The 18,934-nt window shown below is 26.7% G+C and overlaps 1 protein-coding gene across 1 annotated transcript in view; it reads right to left on the bottom strand.

The window, feature by feature from the left end:
- The window catches only part of LOC111628643 (utrophin-like), a gene marked incomplete at its 3' end in the record, with an annotated part of 219,893 nt that overhangs the window by 62,689 nt on the left and 138,270 nt on the right, over positions 1-18,934 (bottom strand). The window contains exons 9-13 of the mRNA XM_023372474.1: positions 17,379-17,459; positions 17,183-17,298; positions 12,589-12,710; positions 10,715-10,888; positions 999-1,206 (exon numbers count right to left, since the gene is read on the bottom strand). Of these exons, the coding sequence (XP_023228242.1) occupies positions 999-1,206; positions 10,715-10,888; positions 12,589-12,710; positions 17,183-17,298; positions 17,379-17,459 (701 nt within the window). The remainder of the gene's footprint in view (positions 1-998; positions 1,207-10,714; positions 10,889-12,588; positions 12,711-17,182; positions 17,299-17,378; positions 17,460-18,934) is intronic.

Genomic DNA, 18,934 nt, shown 5'->3' with positions numbered 1-18,934 from the left:
GGCTAAATTTGGAGAATCCGCGCTTCTCGCATGAACAACTGTATGTGGCTGGCTCACGCGTCGGAAAACCTTCCAATTTATTCGTGTACGCACCAGACGGAAAAACAAAAAAATATCGTGTATCCACAAACACTCCAATAAATAAATAGAATTCAAACGACATTTTGAAATGTTTCCCGATGAAAATGAATAATAATAATAATAATTTTCAATAAAAATGATAAAATGTAAATTTAATTTTATCATAACGAGTTTGCTTGAATTTCCTTTCTTCTGAGATCGCAGCAATGCGCGACGGGTAAGCTAGTATATTATAATATTAGATATTTGGCAGAGTCATTAAATAAATTTTTATTATATAGCATAATATTATTATGATAATTATGATAATATTAATTTTGATAATTAATAATAATATAATTTGATTATATTACATAATCAAAAATTTCAAATATTTTGCTATTTATTGGAATTTTTGATTATATTATTATTCTCATAGTTAAAAACAATTATTTGTATTATATCAATAATTAAAAATATTTATCATATTTCCTTAATTTGAAATTGCATTTTTACCCATTTTTTACACGTACAAATTAGAGATAATAAAAGTTTTCTCGCCATAAAAAATTTTCTAAATTTGATTTCAAAATAAGAATAAGAATGTCTTAGAATTGAAGTAACATGGCATAATTTATGACTTTCTATTTGTAAAAAGCCATAAATTATATCATATTATTTCTCTCTTTTCTTTCTTCTTCAATTCTACTCATATATCTTTCTGAAATACAATATATTTAATGTAATAGATGGCTCATCTACTCATGATTTTATAATAGCCATTTAAACTTATTATGAATTATTTTAATATTTTTCAGAATAGTTCAAATATTCATACTAAAATTATTTTTAAAAATCTAACTTTTTTCATTTTTTTTCATTATCTTCTTAATTTTTCTTATTACTGTATAGTCTTTTTCATATAAATAAATTATAGCATAATGATATTAAATATTCAACTAACTTGCTTTGACGATCCATAGCTTTCAAACGAAGATCTTCCCATCTGCTATTTAAAAGTTCAATTTGCATTTGTATTTCTTCTTGTTCATCAAAACTCACTTTACCTTGGCTGACTAAAGTATTTCCTTTTTGTAGGACTTCTCCAATTCCAATTTGATACTGAGTGAGTTCTAACATAAATTCCTAAATAAGAAAGAGTATATTAATAAACAATATATTTTCAATATAAATCAGCGTTTTTCAACCTTCTTCAATAAGCGACCCCTTTACAAGTTAAAAAATTCTGGCGACCCCCAGGGCCATATTAAAACTATGCCAGTGGTTTTAAAAACTACGTATTTAAGTTTCTTTCTGTTGAGAGCTAAATATCGATCAAAAAACCAATTGTATTGTAAAATAAACAAGCACAGCCTTCTCACTGAGATTGTAGTTTTTTTATTGTAGTGTAGGACCTACAAACACTTGTTTTTTTTTTCTTTTACCCGCGACCCTCTGTGTAAGGCTTTGCGACCCCCTGGGGGTCGCGACCCACAGGTTGAAAAACACTGATATAAATGAATGTTATTATACAAGTATTTTCTACATCATAAAGTTATAAAATTTTAATTTTAAAACTGAAATATTATTAAGTTAAAACTGTTTAACGTTTTAAACAGTTTTAGCTTATATATTACTGTAAAACCGTTTAGTTTCATTAAACTAAACAGTTAACAAAGATTATCAAAATTATATTCCATAAATTAATCTAAATTTTTACATACAAAAATTGGCTTCTCAGATTTTAAAACATAAACTTGAAAAATGTTACATAACAATATAGAAATTATAAAATATTTCTAAAGTGTCAATTGCATATTGCAATTTTTAGCCACTCAGACAACTTTAATTATGAAATTATGACAGCTGTGAGTTACACAAGCATTCATGCACTCAGACACGACAGAAACACAATTAGACATTAACAAATAAAATTATAGTAATGATCAAAAGTGTAAATTATGATCAACATTGTGTGATTAGAAAAATGAAACAAACAAATCCATCTTCTATATATTTTGACAAAAAGAGAAATATTCTAACTTTGATAAAGAAATTCTATGGGCTCTTATGATTATGGATAAATTCTATAAATCATGATTTTATCTCAGTGTTCCAATTTTCCACCATTTTAAATTGTCATGGTGTAGTGGTGTAAAAACATGAAGACATTTTTCATTCACCACACACTTACAATGAATTCATTGGCCACACACTTACAATTGGTTCAACAACAACAAACTGTTTTTAGTTGCAGTTGCACTCATGCAATATTTGGAAGAGTTTGGTAGTTGATGGGAATAGCTGTTTCAGTTGTGCAATTCCCATGCAGGTAATTGCATAACTGAAACAACTGAAAATTCCATAGTACAACCACAACTTAAACAAAAATAATTTTTAAATAAAGTTCTTCAATATTTTTAATTAACATATTACATTCAATTTAAATCACAATTTACATCCAAGCACACAAAATAGATCATACACAGCATAATCATACTAAAAATATTGAAACACAAAATTTATATTGACTGATAAATTTTTTCTGGAAAAAATACTATATTATTTATATAGATAAGATAGTTAAATAGCAAAAGTTTTTATTTGACAGACATTTTTGAATTATTACTATTTCATCTCAAAAGCTCTTGCCCTAAGCTTTCCATATCTGGTCTTCAATTTCATTTATTTAACACCATTCTCGAGATTAAGGAAAAAAACAGACAGACAGACAAACGAACAACAGTGAGAATTTATAGGTTTACAATTTTTTTCAAATTGCAGCCCAATTAAATTAAAATAAAAATATAATACATTAACATATTTAAACATTCAGAATTATTACTCTAAAATTTCATATCATATTAGCAAATAAATGTTTAAACTTAAACTTTATTAAAAATTATCTATTAAAATCACTTTCCACTTACTTTTATATCAAACAATTTGTTTTTTATTTTCAAAATAATAATAATTCTTACTTTTATATTATAAAAAACATATATGTAGTTCAAAAAACTGGATGCAATCATCAATAAAACACACACATTAACATAAAATTCAGAAAGAAAACAATATCTTAATCTTAACAACATTTTCTACTGCTTTTAATAAAATGTAATTAAACATGATGATGACTGATGAAAGCAATCAAAAATATTAGAATACTCATTAAAATATTGTTTTTTTCCTGGATTTTCTGGTTCCATGTATGTGTTTTTACTTTCATATAGTCATTTTCGTGGTTTTGAAAACTTTTCTACATTTCTTAAAGAATTTTTTAAATTATATATTAAAAATTATAGTTTTTAACTCTTGTTCATTCTTCAAAGTATTACTTTTTTTAATTCTTTTAAGAGCATGTCTAAACTCATTGTTTTTGCTTCAGAATGCAATTACTTTTGCTTATTATTTTACAGTTTCATTGTAGGAGACATTATAATAGTATTAAATTAATAATTTTATTGTAAAAACATTAATAACTGAAGAATATCTAATTAAAGTTTTATACTCCTCAAATTACAACAGTAGTTTTTCATACTTTAAAAAGATTTAAATGTGTAACACATAAAATGTGAATACAAAAAACTAATAACAAAATTTTTAATATCCTTTATGGAAAAGAAGCAGCTTGTTTACACAAAGCTCAATTTTCATTAAATTTTTTAAAGAATTGAATTTAATATTTATTCGAAAATGAAATATATTGGATGTAATATTTATTCAAAGAACTATTGATGAGATTAGAACATAACAGTTAAACATAATGAAAAAAGTTTTGATAATGTAGAATTTATTTGATCCAACATTCCATAACAAATGTAACTAGAAAAACTTTTTAAGTGATAGCATAATAAGTTTAATATAGAATAATATTTAAACAATATTCTATAATAAATGTAATAATGTATTTTGTTCTTGAAGAAATTTTAAAAGGCAATAGGTGAAACTGTTGATGGCTCAATAAAAGAGCTTTTAAAGAAAAAAATTTTTTTCTTCATAATTTGAAATTGAAAGATTTGATAATTTTTTGAAAAATTATTTAAAGAAAAATATTATAAATTGTAAAATATATATTTTATATTATAAAATGATTTAAAAGTGCATACAGTATACCTCTGAACAACAGCCACTGATAAAAATTAAAAAAAGTCATTGTTGGAAGGTGCTGAAAATTGCACAGGTGAAGGAAAACTAAATGTGTTTGTTATTTTTAACATTGTAAAAAAAATATTAAAAAAACAGAATTTGGTACAAAACTTCTTCTCTAATGTGCAAAGAACTCCTAAAAACACACACAAGTATATCTTTTAATGTACGCTACAACTCATGTTAAAAACATAAGAGAAACAGTATTCTCTGCCAGCAGTAATTATTAAAAAATTTGTTTGTTCTTAAAAAACACCTAAAACAATTAACCCTTGGTATTAAAATTTTTTAGTTATAACTGCTGGCAGAAGATACTGTTTTTTCTTTAAATATTTAAACTGAAGACTGGCCTAAGAAAAAGTTTATTTAAATCTGTTTAGGAGTTCTCTGTACATTCAAGAAGAACTTTTGTACAAAAAACTTTTTGCCATTGTTTACAATATTAAATGTAATTAGTCCTTTTGATTTTTATGAAAAATTTACTTTTTTACATTTACAGTCCAGTTTATTAATTTGAACACATGAAAAGTCAGTAGTCAAATTAGCCATCTTATTGATAATGACTAATTTTGTACAGTGCATTATTATTTTCTGCATATCATTATGAGAGCAATGATTGTTCTGAAGAGATTAAAAACAGGATTTTTATATAACAGGACAGCAACTGTTGTTTACAGGTTATATTCTATGCATTTTTGTTTAAAAAAATGTTCCTGAAAAAATAGCCATTGTTTAGAAGTGCCTCATTATTAGAGGTTCAACTGTGTATTAAAATACAAAAAATTATTAGCTATTATTATGTGTATATATATATATATATATATGTATATATAGTATATATATACAGTGGAACCCCGGTTAACGAACGTCCTGGTTAACGACCAAATCGGTTAACGAACTTTTATTTTGCAAAAAATTTGTCTCGGATAACGAACGTAACGGTATTTTGTGTCAAATTTTAGTTGGTGTTAGGCATGAGCGAGTTAAGCATTGCTTTTCCGAGTGTTTGTGCTATGCTTTTTTTTCAGTTTTGTGATTTATATATTTAATCAATATGGCATCCAAGAAAGAAAAAAGTCATAGTGGCAATAGAAAACGACAACGCAATATAAACGACAATGCGCTATCGCATTTGAGAAAAATTTTGATTAAAAGAGTAAGACAATCAACTTTAGATCAATTTCTTGTTCCTTACGGAAAGAGTTTGTTTGTTTGTTAAGTTATGGCAACGCAACACTTGGGCGATCTGCCTAGGGGGAATGCCTTCTGGGAGGTGTTTTTAAGGGAAACTGGCCCCTATTTAGGCGTTACAGACGTGGAGAAAACCCGGAAAACTCCACGTGGCCAGCCCGTCTGAGCGAGGTGCGAACCCACGAACGAACTCCCCGTGTTCAAGGTACGAAGACCACTTAGCCACTGGTGGGTTTTTTTTACCGAAAGAGACTTCGACTCGAAGAATCTTCCGATGAAGTGCTACCCGTTATTTTTTTGGAGGGGATTCCCCTTCTAAGCATTAAGGTTCGTATATCTCCACTTTTCTGCCACCAACTACAACAAACGAAGGTATGTACAGTGCTATTTTATTAAACAAAGTTTACATGTTTGTTGCTGTAATGATAGATACTACGTTTTCCTACATTTTCATCAAAGAAAATTACTGTATATTACAAATAAAATCACAAAAATTTCGGAGACTAGAACGGATTAATTGCATTTGCATTAATTTCTATGGGAAAAATTGCTTCGGTTAACGAACAATTCGGTTAACGAACGGAGTCGCGGAACGGATTAAGTTCGTTAACCGGGGTTCCACTGTATATGTATATATATATGTATATATAGGTCATTTACTAAGTCATGGCAGCAATTTTTTTGCAGGTAAATGCATTATTACCATATATTTGTGCAGATAAGACAATAGTTGAATCATAAAAAAAGACCCCCAAAATCCGGGGTCGTCTTATAGGACAGATTAAAAAAAAAATAAATTGAAATTTATATAAATTAAAACCATTATAAAATAAAACAAATCACTCACCAATGTACTTAAATAGCCCATATGACGTTTTTGTGAATAGTCAAGGTCATTACCCAAATGCCTGAATCAGTGTGAATGTTTGCAACAATTGTAAGGCAGTGCTGCCAGATGCAAGAAAATAAAATTTGAAGTTCTTTCAAAAAATTACAAATAAGACATAATTCCATATACACTATACAGTGTTTATCCAAATGATGATTGCTGATCTAAACTAAATTCATAAGCTGTTGCTAGTTTGGGGTTGTCTTATAGGACAGATATATGCTAAAATTATAAAACTTCAATGAAAATTTATAACTCATCTTATCTGCACAAATATACAGTATATAACCATTTCAAAATACACATATAAAAAGACACAATGTACTCTACCAATAATGTCTGTTAGATGGGTTACTCAGGAATATTGTAAACAAAGGAGAAAAACCAAAAAACAGAACTGGAACTAGTTGTTTCATTAATTGCTTATACTTTATAACGTTGATGCAAAGTTGTGTGGTCAATACCTGTTTGTTGTCACCAACTCCTGCAGAGACCATTGTCTGTTGTCCTCTAAGCATTCGATAATCACAGCACGAGCAACATTGATACAAATAGTCCTAGAGCATTCAGTACAAGGCATGTTGGCAATTGCTACTCTTCCATATTCAAAAGCTGCTACCCACTTTGCAACAGTTCTGTATGAAAGAGCATGCTCACTGACAACTTCTACAAGCTGTGCATGACATTCCTTCATGTTTTGCCCACAAAGCCTTACAATTTTTATGTACAAATGTTGTTCCAGTCGACTCACATTCATAGTGAATGACAGTCAAAAACAACTGACTTTGCACTCTACTTCTGTTGACATTCTGGAACATCCAAACAATCTAGTAGTGTCATTGTGCAACATTACATCTCAATACCATAGCTGTACATTGGAAAATGTGGATCATTGCATGGGATCATTGCATTGGAAAAATTATCAACATTGTTATATAAATTTATATATATAAATTTATTTATTTATTTATTTAATGTATTCTAAGGAACAAAACAAAACCAGAAAGTTTTATACTCCTCAAATTACAACAGTAGTTTTTCATACTTTAAAAAGATTTAAATGTGTAACACATAAAATGTGAATACAAAAAACTAATAACAAAATTTTTAATATCCTTTATGGAAAAGAAGCAGCTTGTTTACACAAAGCTCAATTTTCATTAAATTTTTTAAAGAATTGAATTTAATATTTATTCGAAAATGAAATATATTGGATGTAATATTTATTCAAAGAACTATTGATGAGATTAGAACATAACAGTTAAACATAATGAAAAAAGTTTTGATAATGTAGAATTTATTTGATCCAACATTCCATAACAAATGTAACTAGAAAAACTTTTTAAGTGATAGCATAATAAGTTTAATATAGAATAATATTTAAACAATATTCTATAATAAATGTAATAATGTATTTTGTTCTTGAAGAAATTTTAAAAGGCAATAGGTGAAACTGTTGATGGCTCAATAAAAGAGCTTTTAAAGAAAAAAATTTTTTTCTTCATAATTTGAAATTGAAAGATTTGATAATTTTTTGAAAAATTATTTAAAGAAAAATATTATAAATTGTAAAATATATATTTTATATTATAAAATGATTTAAAAGTGCATACAGTNGGGATGTCCGATGGTGCATACTCGGTAAGTAATCCTACAATTTTTTGTTTATAGCGTAGTTTATACGGATTATTTCCAAAAAATATATACGTATTTTGGAAATGTTGAGTCGGATTAGTCTAGAATCAATTAATTTTATGGAAGAAAACCTTTCAATCAGCCGTAGTCCATAAACTTTACACGTGTCGGGCTGTGATTGGAACGACTCGTAAGAAATCGGATTCCTAAAAATGGAACGTATCTATGATCTTATAGGGGGGTCGACTGTACTAAACACCCAAAATGCAAATCATCATTGAAAAAATTATCATCGTTATTGTTACTTCAGATTATGTGCTGGTTCTGTCTTTTTTAAAAAAATAAATAAAGATTACTAACAGCACGATTCTCTAAACTTCAAAAAAATACATATTATCAGTATAAACTTTGTATAGTGTCCAAGTTCACAGCTTCAAAAGAATAGTAACTATAGCTACAACTACTCAACTACAGAATCTATAGTAAACTTCAAAAAATAATGAAATATAGCTTTAGTAAAAAAACTTTTAAAACTTTCTCTAGTTTCTATGCCAATTTCAAAGTCTGACTATGGTTGCCATGACACAAACTACAGAATCCTCTATCAAAAGGTAGTAAAATTATCACAGCAATGAATTGAACTTTTATCATTCTCCTGACCATCTGAATATGAAATATGTACATTTCCTTTTTTTGAAAAACATTATTTAAGATGAAAAATCATCTAGTGATTGTTGATGCATTAAATCTCAAAAATACACAATATTAAAAACACTAAATGTAATAATATTAAAATTGAAGTTTATAAAAATTTGAAGAAAGTGGTGAAAAAATACATTAAAATACATTAAATCAAGTTTCTACTATGATTAAATAAATTACTAATTCTGAAAGTACATCTAAAATGTCCTAAATTTAGAATTTGTATAATTGTTCACTTTAGAATTTTTCATCCACAAAATGTAAACAATATGTAAAATTACACATAGCTGAAACACTAAAACTCATATTTGTTTGCAGGAACTGTCCTTAAATATACAGTATGTTTATGCTGATTCAAAATACAGCATTTTCTGTTCATGTTTCTTTTGTGTACTTTTCAAACAAATTAAATATGAATTAATTTAAGTAAACTAACAAAATTTATAACAGCTGAATAGTTAATAAAACACTTCCAAATATCAAGTGAAAAATTCACACAAAAGGCATTAAAGAAAGTTTTATTTTCCTGCACTTTTGACATAGTAATGCACGTTGTCCTCAACAGTAATAGAACCAAACAGATTTCGAATAGATTTTTTAAATTGAAACAATAACAGTATTAGCTGTTTGGAACATAACATAACAACTTTAAGAATAAGAAAATTTAAAACATTAACTTGAAAATTGCATAACATCGATGCACATGTACTTTAATTTGCAGAGAAGGTGGAGGGGTAGATATGGAGCTAATGTTGATGTTTTAACCATTTGTATAAACTAATTCAAATTCTGGGCAATTTGAGGGTGGGGAAATTGCAAGGAGACAGTAGCATAGTGAAGAGGGTCTCCCAAATGTACACCAGGCCCCCTTCCTCACAGTGCCTGAGTACCACTACCCGATTCTAAAGCAAGGTGTGGTGGTGCTGCACAATCAACTTGGACAGTTCAGTATCACAATTCCCCACCACAATAGAATGCGGTGCTCAGATATGCAGTTAGTCAGCATTCTGGTGGTCGTGCCTATATAATGGGTGTATAGCCCTGACATTGGATTTTCCAAGGGAATGGAATATACACCTGATTTTTCCAGGATCAAAACCACATCCGTCATTACGTAAGAGTCTTCTCAGACTCGGGCATGGGGCAATGGGCAAGAGAAACTCATTTTGCCTGAATATCTGGCAAATCCATGCTGTAAGGCAGTCACAAAACAGAAGACAAAGTACTGTCCAGTCCATTGGATTGCACAAGATAGTGGCAGGGAAAAGGGACTTTTTAACTCTGTTTTGGATATGATTGTATTTGGCAGTACCACATCCTGCTGCACAAGTGGCCTCTAGCTCAGTATTGATAAGGTGTGGTGTGAAAGGTACTAAAAAGGGCCCTTCTAATTAAGGGGACTATGGCTGCATTAATGTACTGTTGTGGCTGGAAGGCCATGACATGTATTATGGGGAAAATATTACCAAACTTGTGGTACATGGAGAACACCAAACCTCCCTGGGATTTGGAGATGTCCAGGTCTAAAAGGGTGATTTTTCCCTCAATTTCTTTTTCCCAGGTGAAACTGATAGAGGAGTAAACACTCTGAAGGTATTGTTCTAATGCCAGAAAAGAGTCCTCCGTGCCCTGCCATGCTAAAATTAGGTCGTCTACGTACCTCAAATGTACCAACAGGTAAGCTATTTTTCTTATACTTATATGTGAAAATTTTCTTATTCTTAAAGTTGTTATGTTATCATTTCAATTTTAAAAATCTATTTGAAATCTACTCGGTTCTATTACTGCCTTAAGACGGCATGCATTATTATGTCAAAAGTGCTTGCAGGAAAATAAATTGTTCCTTAATGCCTTTTGTGTGAATTTTTCGCTTGAGTTAGAACAATTGTCAGCACGATATCCACCATACATATTTAAATTATACTTCCAAATATTTTAAATTGATGTAAAACACCTCAAGTAAATAATCTAATTACTTCTAAAATTGTCTGTCTAGTATCAATTGATACTAATATAAAACAGTATTTTAAATAATAAAATTATTTGATACTTTAAACAAATATTATAAATTTAAAATAAATTACATACTTCATGAATATGAAATAACTGTTTGATTTCTTCAACACTGCCCTTTATTGGGCCTTCTTGATTAAGTCTTTCTTCTGCACCAAGTAACCAGGTAAGAACTTCTTCTAATGTGTTTTGATAAGCAGCTACATCATTAATGCCTGTAGTGTGACCATGTTCACCTTCAGAAACTTCCTAATAAATTAAACAATTCATTTTATTAAAAATAATAGCAAAATTCAGTTTTATTATTTTGATTAGTTCATTTTAATGATATTTAGATATTATAATTACAGAACATATAATAAATAACATATCAAATATACAGAGTTTTTAAAAATTAAGTTCTATTTACAGGGTTCTGCAGTAAATTGTAAGGCTCCAAATGGAATAAAATTTAAACTGTAGATACTTCAAATGATGTTCTCACCATTTATTTTAAAAATATTTTGTGTGAAAAATTGCCAATATGTGGCACTGTGACAATATAAGTCAACTGAACAGTGTTACAAATGTTCGATGTGGCCTCCATTGTTGTCAACAAAGTTTTCCATTCCTAAAGTGCATTTTTTATCCCAGAACAGATGTCTACTGGAATTGCTAGAACATAATTATGTAATGCTGTCCTTCAACTGTGACATCTCCAGCCTTCAGAGTGTGACATCTCCAGCCTTCAGAGTGTGACATCTTTCACAATATATATAGTTATGGGGCTTTTTGACCAATCAGGTGTCATGAAAGATGCAACAGCTGAATGACAGCATTAGACATCATATTCTAGCAATTCCAGTAGACTTTTTACGTTCTATGATATAAAAAGCTATTTTGGAAATGGAAAACTTTGTTGACAACAATGGAGATCACATTGAACACTTGTAATGCTTTTCCATCTATATATATAAAATTACATGTCCTGACTGACTGACTGATTCATCATTGCTCAGAGCAAACCCCTGAACCAAAAGAGATGAAATTTAGTACACAGTTACAGTTGGGACATGTATGAAAATGCACACTAAGAAGTGATTTTTCAAAATTTCCCCCATGGGGAGAGGGAAAATGATTAAGGCTTAAACTGAAGAATGACTTCTACTGTATTTTACAGGTGATTTTTTTGTTTTTGATAGTAACAACTTAATTTCCAAATGTACAATATTTACCAAATCATCCAAATCATTTGCCAGAGCAATGCCAGGCTCATTTGCTAGTTGACTTATAATGCCACACTGCCACATAGTGGCAATTTTTCATACAAAATTTTTTAAAATAAATGATGAGCACATCATTTGAAGTACCTACAGTTTAAATTTTATCCCATTTGGAACCTTACAACATACTGCAGAACCCTTTAAATACAGGAACTTGATTCACTACCCTGTATTCATATTTTTGACAAATAAGGCTAAATTTAAATATATAAATCTTTGATATATATTTAAATGTAATGAATATGATATAATTTCATTACAGAATGATTTTAAATAAATTTTCTGAATTAACTTCCACTATAAAAGAACCAGTTTTTCTACTTTTGTAATGCATCACAACTTTTATTCTAATAACCAGAAAAGGTATTTATAATTTAATAACAAAATTAGTTTTATTACATAATGAGTGTTAAATAATAGAACATTTATTTCAATTTAAAAAATTTTGTTAATCTGTGGGAAAGGAATTCTTACAAATGATGTAAAAGTAGGACTGTGTCAAAACAATAAAATTTGGAAGTGCTCTGCAATGTTGTTCAATAAAATAATCAATAATGATATTATAACAGCAATGTTGCACATTAAATTTCAATTTTTTCATTCAATTAAAGTTTTATTAACTTCTTATAATTAATTTTTATAATAAATTTCTATATAAGACAATTAATATTTAACACAAAATCTTACAGAATCTGACACTTCACTTGAATGTAATCTTCTCAATGGAATGTTATGATGAGGAAGAGCTTGGAAAAAACACATCACATACATCATCACAGACTTTTTATCAGGACGGGAAGTATTTACATCTATAAGAAAATTATTTTTAGAAAACATCATTAATCTTTTAAGAAAAAAAAAGTTTTTTACAAAAATTTAGAACATTTGAATCATACAATATTATATGTGAGATGATGATGATGATAATAATAATAATAATACTGTCTTAAACAATTTTTTAAATTACTATACCATATTATTATTTAATTTATTGAGACTTTTCTCTGAAATGATATATTCCTTTGTGTCATTATTTTAATATTATCTTTATGTGGTTTTGCTAGATAGTAGATTAACTTTACTGTTAATGACCAATCAATATAAACTATTCTAAGCAAAGGTAATATAAATTACTTTGGATGGAATATAAAAAAAAAAGAAATTAATACGCTTATTAAAATTTCTCTGAAAACTAACTGAAAGTGAATATTATTACTATTTTTTTAATCTGTTTATATTAAATACAAATTTTCTTCTAGAATAAGCTAAATTAAAATTAAAAATTAACTGACTTATTATTACTAAATTTATCATGAAATGTAGCTTAACAATCTACATCTAGCCAAAATGTTATCTGTTTATTAATTAGCCTTAAATAATCCCAATAAATAATCCAGAATATTGTTTGGTAATATTAAATACAAATATAAATAGTTTGCCATGTAAGATAAAATATACTAGTTCTTACAATTATCAAACAAATTTATTAATATAAATTTAAAATATAATATAAAATCCCATGACATGTTCACATTTTATATCAAATTTATCAATTAATAAGAATTAAAATAACTTATTGAACATATCATGCTTCTAAAGTTCAATAAAATATCATACTTTATAAAAACCCAAAAATGTAATAAGTGGATTTTCTCATTCTATTAAAGAATTATTAAATAATTAATCATATTAATTATGATTCATTTGGAAATAATTAAAAGATCTTTCCTCAGGCAAAATCAAAATTATAATAATTTAGGTTAGTTTCTATAAAAGAAATATTAACATTAGCACCTGTTATTGCTCAAGGAAATGTAGTAAAGTTGTTGTAATAGCATAGAATTTTGCTATGGCTACAAATAAGAATATAATATATAACTCTTATAAATATATCTAGTGATAACATAAGAAATGTTGTTGGATGATTACAATACTATATGTATTGTACTCCCAGAGAAATTTCAAGATAATAAATAAACAAATAGTAAACTCATTGGAAAGCATTTTTTTCAAGTAAGAGCATGGAAAACTGAAATGTGGGATAAATTAATCCATGCACTACTTTCATTACAGTACAAAAAATATAGTTTTGTTTTTTCCTCCCCTCAATTTTTATAAAAATAAATTAATTTATCAATAAATGAATTTTATTTATATTTATGAAGTTTTATATACAGGATGCAACATCATAACCTTTTCATTACTCTATCAGCATTTTAACCAACTGCACTAGATGAAAACTGTTGAGTCAAAATTTTCTTTCAGAATATTTAATTTATAATTTATTTAGCCTAATTAATTTAAATCTAATTAATTTTTAGACTAATTGCACAAAATAATACTTTTCAAAAAGAATTAATTTAACATTTTATAAGTTCAATAAATTTGTCCATAAAACTGACTTGCAACTAGTGCACAGAACTAAGATGGTATTTCCATAAAAAGATAACAAATACAGTTTGTTAATAGGTTGGATTGATGTTAACCAATAGAAATTATTATTTCTTCGGCATCTTGAGAAACAAGAAATAATTTTGACTAATTTTGAAATATAATAGACATACCTGTGTATTATAAAATCACATTAAATTAACTCATAAATACAATAGACCCTCAATTTAATGGACTTAAAATTTCTACCCTACATGAAAGATTTATAACCTTTTTTTTATTCATGGATATAAGATACTAAGAATCAATGAGTATAAATTACTCAATGTTCATTATAATATTTCATTCATACTTACACATTATAACAACATTTTAATACATCCTGTACATTATAAGTTCATTATTATTCAGTAACATATGTTTTTAAAATACATTTGATTTAATGGACTTTCAGCAATAGTGGACATTCCTTTCCCAATTAATCCATTAAATCAAAATTATACTATATATAATATTCTTACAGTATCTAATTTAATTATTACATATTATTAAAAATTAAAAAATTTAAGTACATAATTAGACTTTTAATAGAATATTTCAATTTCTGATCAGTTAAAACAAAAAACAAAATATAAAAAATAATTTAAAATGATTTATAATATTTACCTTCAGGATCAAGTAACCTTTCAATTCCTAAAAATTTATGTGCACAACTGAAGGCATGTTCAAGTCGAAAATTTGCATCTTTTCGTAATAGTGATTCATATTCAAAAGTGTGAGGTCTATACAATAAAAGGTAAGAGTTTTTATGAGTTTTGAAATAATTGAACTGATTATTTATTTATTTATTTATCATGCTCACCGAAAATGATGGATAATTGCATTAAATGCAAGTCCATCACTCCAACTTGTTGTGAAATTGCGAATATCAACTCCAGCATACCTAAAAATTAAAATTATTTCAAATTTCATTATTTGCATAATTACACCATATGGCAAAATTAATTATAAATATTACTTTTATAATTAATATTTACAAAAAAATTAATATAAAAATAAATTATTTATTATTCCAATACAAAGACATTTAATATTCCATATTTAAGACATTTTAAGTGCCAAGAAACATATGCACATTAAGAAACCAATTTGCATATCTATGGAAAAGTAATAAAAATCTGTTCTTAATACTATCATATGACGATAATCAAATACAGTATAACAAAGAGAATACTGCTAAAAATATTTTTCCTAAGAAAAACCAATTTGCTCCAAAGAATTTTATCAGTCTTAAAATTTAAGTAATATTCATTTATATTAGATTTACATTGAAATAAGTATTCAAAGCCTAAAAAAAATCCACCAAGAAAAATTTATTTAATGAACAATTTCAGTTTTTTAAAAAGCAATATTCAGATTACAATCATATACAGGTATCCCTCATAAAATATGGCATTCCTATAATATGGTTTTGATTTAACATGGTTTGAGAATTGAAGACATCCTTTTACAAAATGCCACAATTTTTAAGTGCAAACTCCACCATTTGATATTATTTTAATTCAAACAAGCATGAATGTTGTCTCATATTTACCCATGAATTTTAGAATATTGAAATTTTGAATCTTGTTTTGTGCATTTTGCACTGTTTCTTTAATGAAAACTGTACAATTTTTCTTCTTCCTTGTCCTATCTTTCTATTCTATTTTTCCTATAAACCAAGTGTCACTGTCATTGATGACTGTGCTCTAAATGATTTTTATAGATTAAATTAAAAAGTTACTATATAAAATGATTAAATTTTTAAAGATCTCTTAGACAAATGCGAGAAAATGAAAATATCAGATTTTATGAAAAAAAAGTAAAGAAAACTCAAAATATTGTTGATACTTCAGTCAACAAGACAACTCAGAAGATGACGATATTTTGCCAAAAAGAAAACATTCTTGTTTAACTATGAATTATTATGTTATTTTTAGCATGAAGAAAAAATTAATATTAACATGCAATACTATTGATTGTTATTGTTAGTTAATTATTGATTATGTTAATATACATATTTTTCTTAATTAAAAAGAATAGTAGTATACTTTTGCTAACTTTTGAAACCTAACCCTATGTTTCGTACTATGTTTCATATAGCACAGATTTACATAACATTGCACAAAATAATACTTTTCAAAAAGAATTAATTTAACATTTTATAAGTTCAATAAATTTGTCCATAAAACTGACTTGCAACTAGTGCACAGAACTAAGATGGTATTTCCATAAAAAGATAACAAATACAGTTTGTTAATAGGTTGGATTGATGTTAACCAATAGAAATTATTATTTCTTCGGCATCTTGAGAAACAAGAAATAATTTTGACTAATTTTGAAATATAATAGACATACCTGTGTATTATAAAATCACATTAAATTAACTCATAAATACAATAGACCCTCAATTTAATGGACTTAAAATTTCTACCCTACATGAAAGATTTATAACCTTTTTTTTATTCATGGATATAAGATACTAAGAATCAATGAGTATAAATTACTCAATGTTCATTATAATATTTCATTCATACTTACACATTATAACAACATTTTAATACATCCTGTACATTATAAGTTCATTATTATTCAGTAACATATGTTTTTAAAATACATTTGATTTAATGGACTTTCAGCAATAGTGGACATTCCTTTCCCAATTAATCCATTAAATCAAAATTATACTATATATAATATTCTTACAGTATCTAATTTAATTATTACATATTATTAAAAATTAAAAAATTTAAGTACATAATTAGACTTTTAATAGAATATTTCAATTTCTGATCAGTTAAAACAAAAAACAAAATATAAAAAATAATTTAAAATGATTTATAATATTTACCTTCAGGATCAAGTAACCTTTCAATTCCTAAAAATTTATGTGCACAACTGAAGGCATGTTCAAGTCGAAAATTTGCATCTTTTCGTAATAGTGATTCATATTCAAAAGTGTGAGGTCTATACAATAAAAGGTAAGAGTTTTTATGAGTTTTGAAATAATTGAACTGATTATTTATTTATTTATTTATCATGCTCACCGAAAATGATGGATAATTGCATTAAATGCAAGTCCATCACTCCAACTTGTTGTGAAATTGCGAATATCAACTCCAGCATACCTAAAAATTAAAATTATTTCAAATTTCATTATTTGCATAATTACACCATATGGCAAAATTAATTATAAATATTACTTTTATAATTAATATTTACAAAAAAATTAATATAAAAATAAATTATTTATTATTCCAATACAAAGACATTTAATATTCCATATTTAAGACATTTTAAGTGCCAAGAAACATATGCACATTAAGAAACCAATTTGCATATCTATGGAAAAGTAATAAAAATCTGTTCTTAATACTATCATATGACGATAATCAAATACAGTATAACAAAGAGAATACTGCTAAAAATATTTTTCCTAAGAAAAACCAATTTGCTCCAAAGAATTTTATCAGTCTTAAAATTTAAGTAATATTCATTTATATTAGATTTACATTGAAATAAGTATTCAAAGCCTAAAAAAAATCCACCAAGAAAAATTTATTTAATGAACAATTTCAGTTTTTTAAAAAGCAATATTCAGATTACAATCATATACAGGTATCCCTCATAAAATATGGCATTCCTATAATATGGTTTTGATTTAACATGGTTTGAGAATTGAAGACATCCTCTTACAAAATGCCACAATTTTTAAGTGCAAACTCCACCATTTGATATTATTTTAATTCAAACAAGCATGAATGTTGTCTCATATTTACCCATGAATTTTAGAATATTGAAATTTTGAATCTTGTTTTGTGCATTTTGCACTGTTTCTTTAATGAAAACTGTACAATTTTTCTTCTTCCTTGTCCTATCTTTCTATTCTATTTTTCCTATAAACCAAGTGTCACTGTCATTGATGACTGTGCTCTAAATGATTTTTATAGATTAAATTAAAAAGTTACTATATAAAATGATTAAATTTTTAAAGATCTCTTAGACAAATGCGAGAAAATGAAAATATCAGATTTTATGAAAAAAAAGTAAAGAAAACTCAAAATATTGTTGATACTTCAGTCAACAAGACAACTCAGAAGATGACGATATTTTGCCAAAAAGAAAACATTCTTGTTTAACTATGAATTATTATGTTATTTTTAGCATGAAGAAAAAATTAATATTAACATGCAATACTATTGATTGTTATTGTTAGTTAATTATTGATTATGTTAATATACATATTTTTCTTAATTAAAAAGAATAGTAGTATACTTTTGCTAACTTTTGAAACCTAACCCTATGTTTCGTACTATGTTTCATATAGCACAGATTTACATAACACTACTTTTTCAGAACTTAACTACTGTGTTATACAGGGGATATCTGTATAATTATTACATATTATTAAAATTATTATATGTTAATATTAACTTAAGATGGTTTTTATATACTTTATTAATTTTACAATAAAATACAGTACAACTTGGATAATTTGAAGTTGAAGAAACTGCAAAAAAATAAAATAAAATAAAATAATTCAAAACTGAATTAGACAAGTTCAAATATTGCATAAAAATATGTAAGTATATAACAGTAAGTT

The sequence above is a fragment of the Centruroides sculpturatus genome, unplaced genomic scaffold (genome assembly GCF_000671375.1).
Source record: "Centruroides sculpturatus isolate CEXI.00-Female unplaced genomic scaffold, Cexi_2.0 scaffold419, whole genome shotgun sequence".
Taxonomy (NCBI): domain Eukaryota; kingdom Metazoa; phylum Arthropoda; class Arachnida; order Scorpiones; family Buthidae; genus Centruroides; species Centruroides sculpturatus.
Note: the sequence above shows the minus strand (reverse complement) of the source record. Positions and strands in the feature narration are given on the sequence as shown.